At 34.1% G+C, this 12835-nt stretch overlaps 1 protein-coding gene across 1 annotated transcript in view; it reads left to right on the forward strand.

Moving 5' to 3' along the window:
- COL19A1 (collagen type XIX alpha 1 chain) overlaps window positions 1-12835 on the forward strand; it is a 330132-nt gene that overhangs the window by 82933 nt on the left and 234364 nt on the right. Inside the window, exons 10-11 of the mRNA XM_033217563.1 lie at window positions 5976-6020; window positions 8500-8544. Coding sequence (XP_033073454.1) covers window positions 5976-6020; window positions 8500-8544 — 90 coding nt within the window. The remainder of the gene's footprint in view (window positions 1-5975; window positions 6021-8499; window positions 8545-12835) is intronic.

Here is a 12835-nt window from a genome sequence, read left to right on the forward strand (position 1 = left end):
TAGTCAGACACATCAGAGACTGCCAAAGTCAGTGTAAGGTATTGAATGAACCTGTTAGGGAAGACTGGAAGATTGGAGCAGACAATCACAGATGATTGGTGTCTTTCTTTTCTATCTCCATCACTGCATTTTCAGATTATTAAACTCAAAACACATGCATTTTTTCCGTGAATTCTGCTGGGTCACCAGGCAAAATTACAGCTTATCCACTCTACTCACATAGCACTTAATTTATATCACCAATATAGTGTGTGTCTATACACCCTGCTAAAATGTGAGCTCCTGGAATAGAAGGACTTGGGGTCTGTCTCATCTCTAATCCCAGCAACTGACCCAACATATGGTACCTGGCTGATTCTGGGTAAGTGTTTGTTGAGTTGTTCAGAATTCAAGGACTTAGCCCCAAACCAGAAATAGGTAAGAGAAATAGAGAATGACTGTTAGAAAACTTTGCTGAGGAAAGATTGGGAAAGGCCCCCAATGCCAGCAACACTCTCGTGAAAGTCCTTCATACTTTCTACAGAAGCATAATTTAGGGAAACAAGGGAATTTCTTCTTTGCACAACAAAGTTTACAGGTATTGCTTCCTAGAATTAAATATAATAGAAGTGTGTGCATCTCCAGAATTTGCTTGCCATTTTCTCATGGAGAAAATGTGCTCTTCCCTCTCTCTCAAACACAAATATTTAAGTTATATTGCTTTCTTTTTATCCAAACTAGATTTGACGATCTCTCAACTTTCTTACAACATTGTTAGGGTGTGTTCATTCTCCATATCTTCATAACCATTTACTTCAGAGCTAGAGATAAGTAACCAATGGCTTCCATGTGTTTAAGGTCCAGTAGAAGTAACTGATATGGACTAGACCTATAAAGTACTCATCACAAGGGATACTCCAGGCAGGAAATAGTTTGCAGTTACTGCTATCTCATTGTCCTCAATTAAGAGCTGATTGATGACACTGTCCTTCTCTTTAGGTCTTAAATCATCTTTCACTTGTTAGAATCCTCTATTCAGATGTCAATCACTATACTTCAGATATTTCAGTAGATGATTCACATTAAATAAGTATTTCTGTAGTATTTTTATGAAGTTTCAAGTTTTTTTAAAAAACTGTCTTACAGTTAGTCTCACAATACAGTGAAAAGCCCAAACACTTGTGCTGACACTTTGAGAAAATCATCACAGTTACATAGGAGCCCAGATTTTGTAGTGGGTTCTACAACATTGACTAAGGCTTAATTCCCTAGCTTTGCTATGTATAGGAAGAAACTTTTACCTCTCCAAGACATTTCAAAATTACTTGGGTTTTCTTTTTGTTTTTTATTTGAACAACTCTTAGTACAACTTGTATTTAATTAATTTGAAAAAGGATTGTAAAATAACATCCCTTTGACAGGAAAACTTAAGGGTTGTAGTTGATTGCAAATGTAGCATATGTAAGCAATTTAGTTTTTAACAAAAGCAAGTTGTATTAATAGAAGTACAAAACTGTATAGTATCCAGAACAAAGTGTGTGTGTGTGTGTGTGTGTGTGTGTGTGTGTGTGTGAGAGAGAGAGAGAGAGAGAAAGTGAGAGAGAGAGATGATCTTGTTCTCTATTCTGTGTGAGTAAGACCATTTCTGGAATGATGTGCTGAGTTCTGAGTGCCACATTTTAAAATACATGACTGACCAGTGTGTGCCCAGAGAACAGGGACCATAGTATTAAGAGACTCCAAACTATCATTTGAAAAATGAGTGGTTTACTGAATAGAAGGCTTGATAGTGGCACAAGGGATGTCATGTATAAGACCTATAACATTTATTTTTTCTGTGTAATTGCAGACAGAAGAAATAAGACTGATGGGCAAAATATGGGGAAGGTTAATTTGGGTTCAGAAAGCATTTATTCAGTAACCACACGGTGAATTTTTTTTTCTTTGCTCTCCACTATGCAAATTAAGCAGCAAAAGTACTTGACTTTAAGCTTTAAATAGAATTGGTGCCTCATCAGATTCTTTGGTAGAGTTGTTATACATAAATGCATGAATTTATATTTGCCCTTATATTTAAGAATGCCCATCCTGCTTGTTTTCTAGACATATGCACCTGTATATACCTATGTACACACATATGTATACACACTCAGGATAGTAGATTTTAAGAGAGTAGATGTTGAGTTAGCTACCACTAGCCACCCATACATACATTACTATGATCAAGACATGTATTGACTCATAAGAATAAATAATAATAGGATCTCATTCATTTAAGATTAAAGTTATAAATTGGCCTTATTCTGAGCATTAATGTGATTAAAATATCCCCATGGATTAGCTGCGTTAAGGATTCAACAAATATAAAGAATTCAAAAAGTTTGAGATTTTAAACTCTATGCTATGTATATATTTTTTAACTTGGTAATTTATTTCTTATAATGAAGTCCCAAAATATAGAAAGAAAAAATTCTCCCCTTGAAATAAAAGGACTCAAACTGGATATCTGAAAAAAATAAAAATATATAGGTTTTTAAAAATTTCCTGAAACATTTAATGGACTGCCAACAGTTTAAGAACCATAAAATATTTCAATTTCTAAAGATTATGGCTGAATAAAGCAGGACTATAGTCAGTAATGTAGAAGTCACCTTAGTAATACACAAAATCAAAATCAGATTTACTTTTTTCTGCCTGTTTTATTGGTTTTAGTCCTAGAATCCTGGCATTCCACTTATGATATTTCTTCTAGTTATTTCATGCAATATTCAACTTAAGTAAACTTTCTTTTAATAAATATGAGCTAATTAAAGGGGAAGTATTGATATATTTCAAGTGAACATTAAATTCATATAGCGGGTTATGCTCCTAGAAAACTATGCTCTAAGTAAAACGATAGGTCAATTTTTTCAATGCGGAAATATTATAATAGGATCTCAGACGTTTTAATCAAAGGCTAAATGCCTAACTGTTAAAAAAAAAAAATCACCGCAAAACTAGTCAAAGGCTAGTTATTTGCAAATTTTTTGTTTACCTGCTTGCTTTATCTTTATTTGCTTGGTCTCATTAGTACTAGGTTTGCAGAATATAGCCCTAAGGAATGTGATTTTTTTTTTTTTAATCAAATGTCCTCCGGACAATATATATTTCCCACACAATAAGAAATACATTGCTTCCAATGTCAAAAGAATCATGAAAACTAATAATAATTTATAGTTTATGACTAGCTGTGCTTACTATTGAAAAATAGGCAGTGATTACAAGGAGGTAAAATTAAATCCTGTGATCAGTTTTTCAGAAAGCAACCAGCTGACCCTAAACTTCACCTAACTTTGTCCTAAAAACTTCTCAAAGAGGTTATTTTGAATTTTGGAAAGAGTACTTTTTGGTTGTCCTGTGAAGTTAAAGACATGCTACGTATCATAGTAATAACGCAGGCAATGATACTATCAGCAGCAACGTTAGATTTCGCCTGCTTTATATTACAAATATTTATTAACTTGTCTTCCTGTAGTTTGAATCTGTACCTGAAAGGAATACAAGTCCTTCCATAGAAAACCCTATAGTGAAAAAACATTCCTCAGAAATAGGGTTTGAAAGTTATCATTTCTATGGGAATCATTTATTGTGATTTTCTTTCAATAATGAACTAAAGTATTGATCAGAAGCCAAAGAAGAAGCATCTTATTTCCTCCTTGGACTGAAATTTTGAGGAAGGAGAGACAGCGGGAGTTCAGAAAAGAAAACTAATGTATACCTTCCAGTAATTTTAGGAGGATATTTATTTTATGAATAGAATTAAAGTTGCCCTCAAAGTGCTTGTGGCACCTAGAACTTTAAACCTGGGTGTCAGAGGGAGCATAAAGAAAGACTTCTTCTGTTGACATAAGTTAGGTTTTAGATAAACACATTTCCTATGAGATCATCAGTGATGTCCACTGAGTTATCATTGAGTCTAGAATTATGTTTATAAAATACATTCAGTCAAGAAAGAGCAGAGACCATTTAATGCTGGCCACAGGAAAACACAGTATTTTAATTACAACAATCATAAAACCAGTGTCCATTAAAGACATATTCTCAATATCACAGCTTTAGAGAGTTTTGGTACCCAATTAACAGTGCATCTAGGTGTAACCCTAACCTGACATATGGCAGGGTAGGACTTTGAGTGCCAGTACTTAGAGCACCTGGTGCATGAGTGGGCCATGAGCAAAGAAAAAGAGGAGGTACCATCACACCTTTTTTTCCCAAAAAAGTATTTTTGGCAGTGTATACCATATTGGCATACTTTAATGGATAATATGCCGTATCTCATGATCATGTGTAACTAGTAATATGATATAAAACATTATATTGGATCAACTGATGAAAATAATCTGCTCCTTATGGACAAGTGGACATACTTCTGTGATGAGTAACAGGCGCTTCATTTCCAAGACTGTTTCCTGGCACCAAATACTTAATGTGTTTTCACTATCACTTTATCAAATGATATTGGAAGTTTCTAATGGAGTTGTGTGATGCGTGAGGTCTCAAACTGTAACAATTTGTTTAATGATAGAAATGTATTTATTATATAGATAAGTCGATTATATTTTGTTGATTCTCTAACATTTAATTACATTTAGCAGCAAAGTTTTACTTTAGTGTTTACTATATACTGTGATGATAGCCGTTATGCTGCAGAATACTTTGATAATTTAATCTAATATAAAAAAAACCTCGGTCTTTAAAATAATATGTGTGCATGTATGTAGCTGTACATCTCTGGTAAGAACCACTAAAACTTTCTTTAAAGTGTGTTAATTAATGAAATAATGAAAATCTCCTTAGATTTAGACAGAATATTGCTATTTTAAAGTTTAAAGATGTGAATTTTGCTTAAATAATTCAAATAAATGATAACTAACTGCTTTCTAAGGAATGTTTAAAAACTGTTATCTTATAAATTAATTGTAAATATTTGATAGAAATAAAGCAGTTCCATGAAATTGTTAGTGTATTTTGAGCTATCTAAACCTGGAAACTCAGAAGCCAAAGTAAATTCCTATAAGAAGGAAAATTCCTAAAACTCCATTGAGAATACACACATCCTCCCAGGAGTATCTCATTCTAGCCTGTGTGATGTTTACAAATCAGACTTTTCAAAGAGATGACCCCAGAATTCCAGCAATGGAAACTGATAGGTATCTGTCTTTCTACCCAAGACAGAAACCAGATGAATAGAAAGAACTAAAAAGTCTTCCAGGTAATTGCTTTATGTTAAATGGCATTGGCTATGTATTCAAAATTGATCTAATGGCAATCAGCAGATGTGGGTAAGAAAGTAAAACATGCTTGTACATATATAAGAATACACACACACACACACGCACACGTATATATATAATATATATAGTGAGAAAAAATTCTGATTTTAGACAAGAAGTCACTTAAAGCCAGATTTAAATCTTTTTCCAAAGACAGTGTAGGGAGACAGCAAGGTATGCAGAGTTGAAGTGTTTGGGCTCAAATTCCAAGTCTACTGCCTATTACTGTGCAATGACCTGTAAGAAGGTCACTGAAGCAGTATTATCTGCCTGATAGTTTTGTTGTCAGAACAGCAGTGCTTGGCCCATAGAAAGCACGATGTCAGACTTCAATATTATTCCCAGAAGTTTCAAAGAGAGAAAATGAAATGAGATACTAAATAACATGTGGAAACAACAGAGGCTGTAGGGGACCTCAGTCTCAATCTCAGGTAAGTTACTAGTTGGGTGACCTTTGACATGTTGCCAAACCTCTCAGAGCCTCCATTTCCCTATTTTAAAAATTGAGGTTACAGTCCTGGATTTGGGAAATAAGGAATAGATGGAAAGTCCCTATGCATGATGGATATTCCACATTAGGCTACCTTTCCCCACAACACTAGAACTATTTGTTAAAGACCACAAAAACATCTATGTTCATATATCTTTATGGATCATAAGCATTATTCTGTGTACTTCTTTTAGGGTGAAAATGGTTTACATGGTGCTCCAGGATTACCTGGTCAAAAGGTAAAGAGTTGCTGAATGTTTCATCTGAGTTAAGAATTTTAACATGTTAAAAATAAAATTGCATATAATATTCTGAAATTTTATTTGATTAAGCTGAATTCACTCAAAGACTTTTAGAAAGCTATGAATGTCTTTTCAAAGAGAACTCATGGAAGCAATCCCCTCTTGAAGGGACCATTCTAGGAGAAAGCTTTATCACAGAGCTTTAGTAAGATGCTTCTCCAAAGAACTAAATGATGGTGCTTTCTGGGGAACGTGGAAGTGTACATAGCTGCTCTAGAAACGTTTCTGCTTTTATTAGTCAGAGTCTAAAATGTACAATAGAACAAATTGTACGTCCTTTGACTGGTTTTGGTTACCTCTTGCTTATCTTCTTTTTTTTATATCCCAGATAGAACTAAACATAATAGTTACAATGACATAAAATATTAAATATTACAATGATGCTGTAGACAACTATCTCTTCAAACATATTTTTCTTTCAGAACAAGGCATTCCTAATAAGTAAGGATTTTTGCATGGGCCAACCTGCCTCTTTCTGTGCCTGGTGTCTTTCTCTTTACCAAAGGGAACTTTCTTTGTGCCCCTCTACTGTGCAAGGGCTACTTTCTTCTTCTGGGAAGAAGCATGGTTATCTGTGACAAGCATTACGGCAAACACAGAGACCATTATATTCCAGTTTCTTGGAGGGATGGGGAGCCACTTCAGGTGGGGCCAGCTGTCGTGATACCATCCAGATAATCCCGCCACAAGAGAGAGCATTATTGATGTAATATTAGATGCCCACCAAAGCCAAGCATATCACTTCTACACTCTGGAGATGTTTTACAGGTTTTGGCAGCAACATATCACAAGTTACTATGCATGTAGGTTTTTCTCTATAGCTGAAAATACCATTTTAAAAGATATGCACTTATTTGTAGTTACAGATTGTGTTCAAGAATTTATTTACTTGGCCCAGTAAAGATAATAAGATTGAACTGGCAGCAATGAAATGGCAAGCTTCTGAATTTCTTCACAGCAGCTCTAGACAGAACCCACTGATACAGCATGTGCTGCATCTGCGAGTCGAGTTGCAAGCCAAGGGATGTGCAGATTTATCTGCTGGGAAATAGTTTTGGACTTTCCAGCAGCTGTTTGTGGTGGCTGCATCATGCTGACATTGTGACTGATGTATTGGAGGCTTTTAGCAGCTTCAATGTCAGCTTGAATTAACAGATCAAGTTAAAGTCTATATTTTAGGAAAAATGGTAGAAAAAAGTATAGACCATGCATTAAGTGGTAAAAAGCAATACCTAACAACTGACATATATTCTTTCCTGGTAACTTTTAGGGGGTAAATGAAGCAAAAATAATTATTTAATTAAATGCATGTAACACACACACTTACACATATTACTTAATCATCTAATTATATTATCTAATTATGTATACTATTTAATTATATAATCATATACATATATGCAATTATGTGGGTATATATATAAAATAACATACAGACTAAATATGTATGTATATATGCAGCCACATTTCTATATAGTAAAAAGCTGGCATTCCTTTTCATTTAATTAGTATAAGTTTTATATACCAAGGGTCAACTTGTTGAGGCATTACAGAAAAAATCCAGAGATCAGAAACCCTCTATCTCCTGTCTCTGTGCACTCAGAAAATGCTTACTAAATGCTTCTTATGCTCAAGGCCCCCCAAGGGTGGAGAGATGCACATGACCCGTTCCCAACATTCACTTGCTGGCTATGTTGTCATGAGTGCCTGACTCAATGAACTTTTGTTGAGTGTGTGAATGAAACATCAGTTAAAGGCAGAAATAAGCTTGTTAGATCAGAGAGGGTGTAGATGAAGAAAGGGAGACGTACACCTTTTAGTATAAATATGCTGATTGAGAGCCAACAGCCCTCCAAGCACCAATCTTCTTTCTGTGACTGAGCCAGGATAGTGGACAGGAAAAAGCATAGCACTGGTGTCGAAGGTAGAGCCAGAACCCAAGGGTTCAAACCTGAACTCATTCATCATGAGATACTCATCAGAATGGTATTCCATAGGAGTCAGCTTTCTAAGAAGGCTATTTCCACTGAATCTAGTAAAATAAATAGTAATACTAAGAAGAATGGCTAACTTAGTCTTTGCCAGACACTATGAGGATGCGTCAAATTCTCAAATCAAACCATTGAGGAAGATAGTATTATCATACTTATTTTATACTTGAGAAAATTCAGGCTTATCAAGATTAAATTGCCTTGGAAGTAGTGAAGCTGTAGCTTATAACTTAGAAAATGGTTGCTTTAGTATTTAGAAATATTTAAATCTTATGTGACTTAATATTGGTTTAGAGCTTACATGTTAGAAATGGTTATTTATAATTATTGATTTTTAATTATTAGAAACATCATTTTATTGTAAAAATTGCATGTGTTGTAAGCATCATTTTTATTACTATATACATTTTATTCCTCTTCTACAGGGAGAGCAAGGTTTTGAAGGCAGCAAAGGAGAAACTGGTGAAAAGGTAAATATCTCTTTTTACATTCACATCTATAAAAATAAATTGTATTCCTGAAAATGTTTTGAAATAGAATATTTAACTTGTTTTGTGCATTCCCTATAAGCAATTTAATAATTTTATAGACATAACTAAAATATTTGTTTCAATTAAGGTAGAGTAAATATATTAATGATTGCCAGAAATCTTTCTAAACTTATTTGGATGGTATTAATAGATATTTCTAGTTAAATTTGTTTGATTGATATGGAAATGATTTAAACATTTATAAAGCATTATATTTTTATATTGTGAAATCATTCACTAAGTATCCAATTATTTAAATAAATACTTTGTTTATATGTACACCTGGTTTATCAGTGGAATTTTTTCCTGAAGGAATAAATTAGAACAACTAACTGTAAAAGTCAGGATCCCACAGAAAAGAGATGGCATACTAAAACTGGAATAATTTCAAAGAGTTTAATAAAAGCATAGTTTAAAAAGTATGGGCAACGTATAAGAAAACCACAGGGATTGTGCAGTATCCCAGGTCAGGTTACAGCAGACTCCTTAAACACCACATAATTACCAGACTCAGAGGCAGAGAAAACTGTGTGGCGAAGGCTGGAGACAGTCAGCCCAAGATGAGCACATAAAGGGGGAGCCAGGGCAATAAACACCTCCACCCCACTATCCTCCAGCCTTCAGCTCTCCTACTGGACTCCACTGGCCAAACCAAATTGAGAGCCAGTATGATGGAGGAAGCCTATAAGCCTCAGTCTCCCGAAGTCCAGAGCAGGTGGATAAGGGTGGACAGTGGATCTTGAGGGAACAATGGCAGATGCCAGCCTACTAATCTAAGTGCTGTCATTTAAAGTAACCTTCTTACAAAACTAAATTCTAAGTGGTTAATTTGACATGTTAATATTCTATTATAATAAATAATTACTGAAAGTCATTTGATAGTGAAAATATTTTAGCAATCATTGTTTTACAAATTTACAACTTTCTATTCAAAGTACTTTTCCCTCAGATAATCATTTGAATCCTTTTTCATTTCAAAAATCTAGTTTTGTTTTTAAATAAAACGAAAACAGTACCATTCTTTTGTTTAATAACTCTTGTATACATCAAATGTATATATGGAATTGGATGGCCAGGAGAGCTAGAAAGGAGAATAATCTCAAATTAGACAGTATTGCCTGTATTTTGCTTTCTTAGCAGTGACCAGTTACTTGCTTTTTCAATAAGTGTTTATAGAGAGAATGAGCGTCTATTATAATTATAAGACAAATTACATGTTACAAACTACATGATAATTACTTTTCCTCACAGAACTGAAAAAGAAAAAAGAATGGCTTTATAATAACCATACTTTTGGAGATAATTTCATTAAGTGATGACTATTTTTAAGGTGAACGTCTTTTCTTAGAAATCCCTTGGACATTTTTGCTTTAGAATAACAGTCATTGGAAGGCCATGTCTTTAAATAAATGCTTCCTTTATACATATTCCTGATTTATTAAGTGGGATTTTACCTGTAGGAATAAGTAGTGAATAAGTGAAAACAGATATATTCTCTGTAATTTAAAGTCACAAATACACTAAAGTCTTAGTAGTTGTTTTGATAGTTTATATATATAGTAGGTATAGCTCAATAATAAATAGATTCTCACAGGCTACAAGGCATTAGAAAACTATTCACCATATTTGGCTTCAAGGATTTTCCTTCTAGCTCCTCATATCTATTAACTGTTGCATTTAAATAGTCAATTTCACGACAAGGTAGAAATATGTTTGTAGAATGATTGAAATATATTAGAAAAAAATAAAGCATCAAACAGAAAAGACAGTACATACCTTGAATGAGAATCCCAATTTAGATGATTTATAGTCAGATATAAGATTCATGTAATAACCCTTATGTTATTTTGATTGGTGCAAAAGTAATTACACCAACCAAATAAAAATGATGTTCTGCTTTATTATTTACTGTATATTAAATTTTTGAGCTTTTTCAATGTCAACATGCTATGTATTCTGACCCAGAACCACATATATTTTTTCATAAGATAAATAATTAAGATCTTGTAGTTCACTTTATTTCTAGATTAGAGTTAAACAAGAAAAGTCTATGAAACACTCACATTGGTGTGACAACAGCATGAGAGTCTTGGATTACTCACAACATGATTTATTTTCTGAAGAAAGTCAATCTACCTTGTACTTTAAGTTTTTGTGGAAAACTGAGTATATAATCATTTTCTAAAAACCCACTTTTCTTCTTTAATGACCCTACTGTGGCCTTTACTGTGTTTAATTTGACTGAGTGACAAGTCATCAGTTGCAAAATACAACAATTCAGGATGTTGTTATTGGTCAGAGATGTCATATCTTCCAGAAACACATAGTTACTGGTCAAAATATCAAAATTATATCAACTGCAAAAGGTAAGCTACCATGTGATATTTTCAGCTGACATTTCTATAATGCAGTGGAAACCAAGTGGAGAAATCTGCTTCTCCCATTATGGCTACAAAACTAGCCTTCAGGCCAACGGAACTCAATAGACTAACAAAGTAGCTCCTCAAAGAGTTGAACACTCTGTCCTTAGTCCTGAGAAAAACCTGTGGCACTAGAACAAGTATAAAGGACCTCATTTAAAGTATATTTCTGGATCTATAGAAACTTGTAACAACAGGGCAGAGCCTCATACATTCCAGAACAAACACAATTCAGTCAAGTCAGTCCTGAAGTGAAAGTTATTTTAAGGGGTAGTTAGTTCTCTCAGAAAGGTTGCTGGTGTTGACATGACTCTCTCAGATGACAGCTATTTGCAGGTTTACCATGCTGTGGTTTATCATGTAGACCTGTAGCAATGACCCCATCCCACTTCGCCATCCCTAGCTGGCAAATTTAGGTGTATCACCCAAGGATTCTTGGGCTCTCCAACAGCGTAACTCATGAGGCAGGAGGGATGGAGGACCCTCCCCACAGCTGAGATCTGTATTTTGGCTTCTCTGTCTCTATAGGAGTGGTCTTCTGGGGATTTTCCTTAGATTCCTTCAGTACTATTATTATAGTGCAGGCTGCTACTACAAGCAAAATACAGAGTTCAATCCTCAGATAACAGTTATCCCCATAGGATCTATCAGCCTTCCCAGCAATGATTTTGTCAGACTCTTGTTATGTAACCAAATGTAAATGCATGAACTAAGCTCTTACATTACGTTACAAAAAGGCCATTTAGCAAGGATTCATTCATGTGCACTTCACTCCTTAACCCCCAGCCCAGGTTTTTACTTTATGTCTTTGTGAAGATAGAAATATTACTTGGTTACATTTATGAAAAGAAGCAGCAAATAGAAAATGAAATGTAAATATCAGCCTCATTATACCATTCAATATTTTTAAGTAATTGCTTCAAATCATATAATTTAGTTTGCTTTTAAAATGATGATTATTTTATGTTGTCACTCAAGCTCTAACTTGAAGTTTAAGAACTGATTTTCTCAAAGTTAAACTTAACTGCAGAACCTATTGTTAAATATCATATGATTGCAAGAAATATCCAGTGGCAACTGCTACTCATACCTTACTTTTCTTGATTTGTTGCCTAAAATGTAGTCAATTTGCTTCACTGAAGAGTGATGTTTAACTTGGGCATATATGGTGGCAAATTCTTACCTGGATCTAAGATGCTTCTGCTGGTGTGGAAATTTTCCATTTGGGAAACTAAAGTTATCTAGCCTCTTGAGGGCCTCTTAAGTTTGATGAAAAGAAAAAAGCAATCAAATGACCACTTCTTCGTGAACCATAAGACTGAAGGAGAGGTGGAGAGCATCCAACATGTGGCATATTCTGCAGCTCTGAGAGTTCGTGGTTGAGCAAGTTCTTGCTTTCTCTTGTTTAGGCTTCTGAGCATTATCTACTTTGATAATCTTGATTGCTGATCTTTTCTTCCACTCTGGGTTATACTAATAACAATAAATGCAGACACAAAACTAACAAGTGCATATGGTCCCTACTTTAACTCATCTCTTAAAACTGTTGTTGGAAAACTAGTTGTAAATTTCCAGTGACTTGTGATTTTTTTTATTGTCTTCTTCTTACCAAAATATAATCTAGATTCTAAAATGCCATATGAGATATATATTTAAATTAGAAAACTGTGTTTTAATATTTATTACTCTGGTTTTATAGTGCTTGCAAATATTTTTCACCTGACAGAATCCACTGGAAAAGCATTCCACAGACCCTTATTCTTAGTTGATTTATTTAACTCTATATTGTTATAAAATTCTGTACAAAATGT

The sequence above is a fragment of the Trachypithecus francoisi genome, unplaced genomic scaffold (genome assembly GCF_009764315.1).
Source record: "Trachypithecus francoisi isolate TF-2019V2 unplaced genomic scaffold, Tfra_2.0 Lachesis_group10, whole genome shotgun sequence".
In the NCBI taxonomy this organism is placed as follows: domain Eukaryota; kingdom Metazoa; phylum Chordata; class Mammalia; order Primates; family Cercopithecidae; genus Trachypithecus; species Trachypithecus francoisi.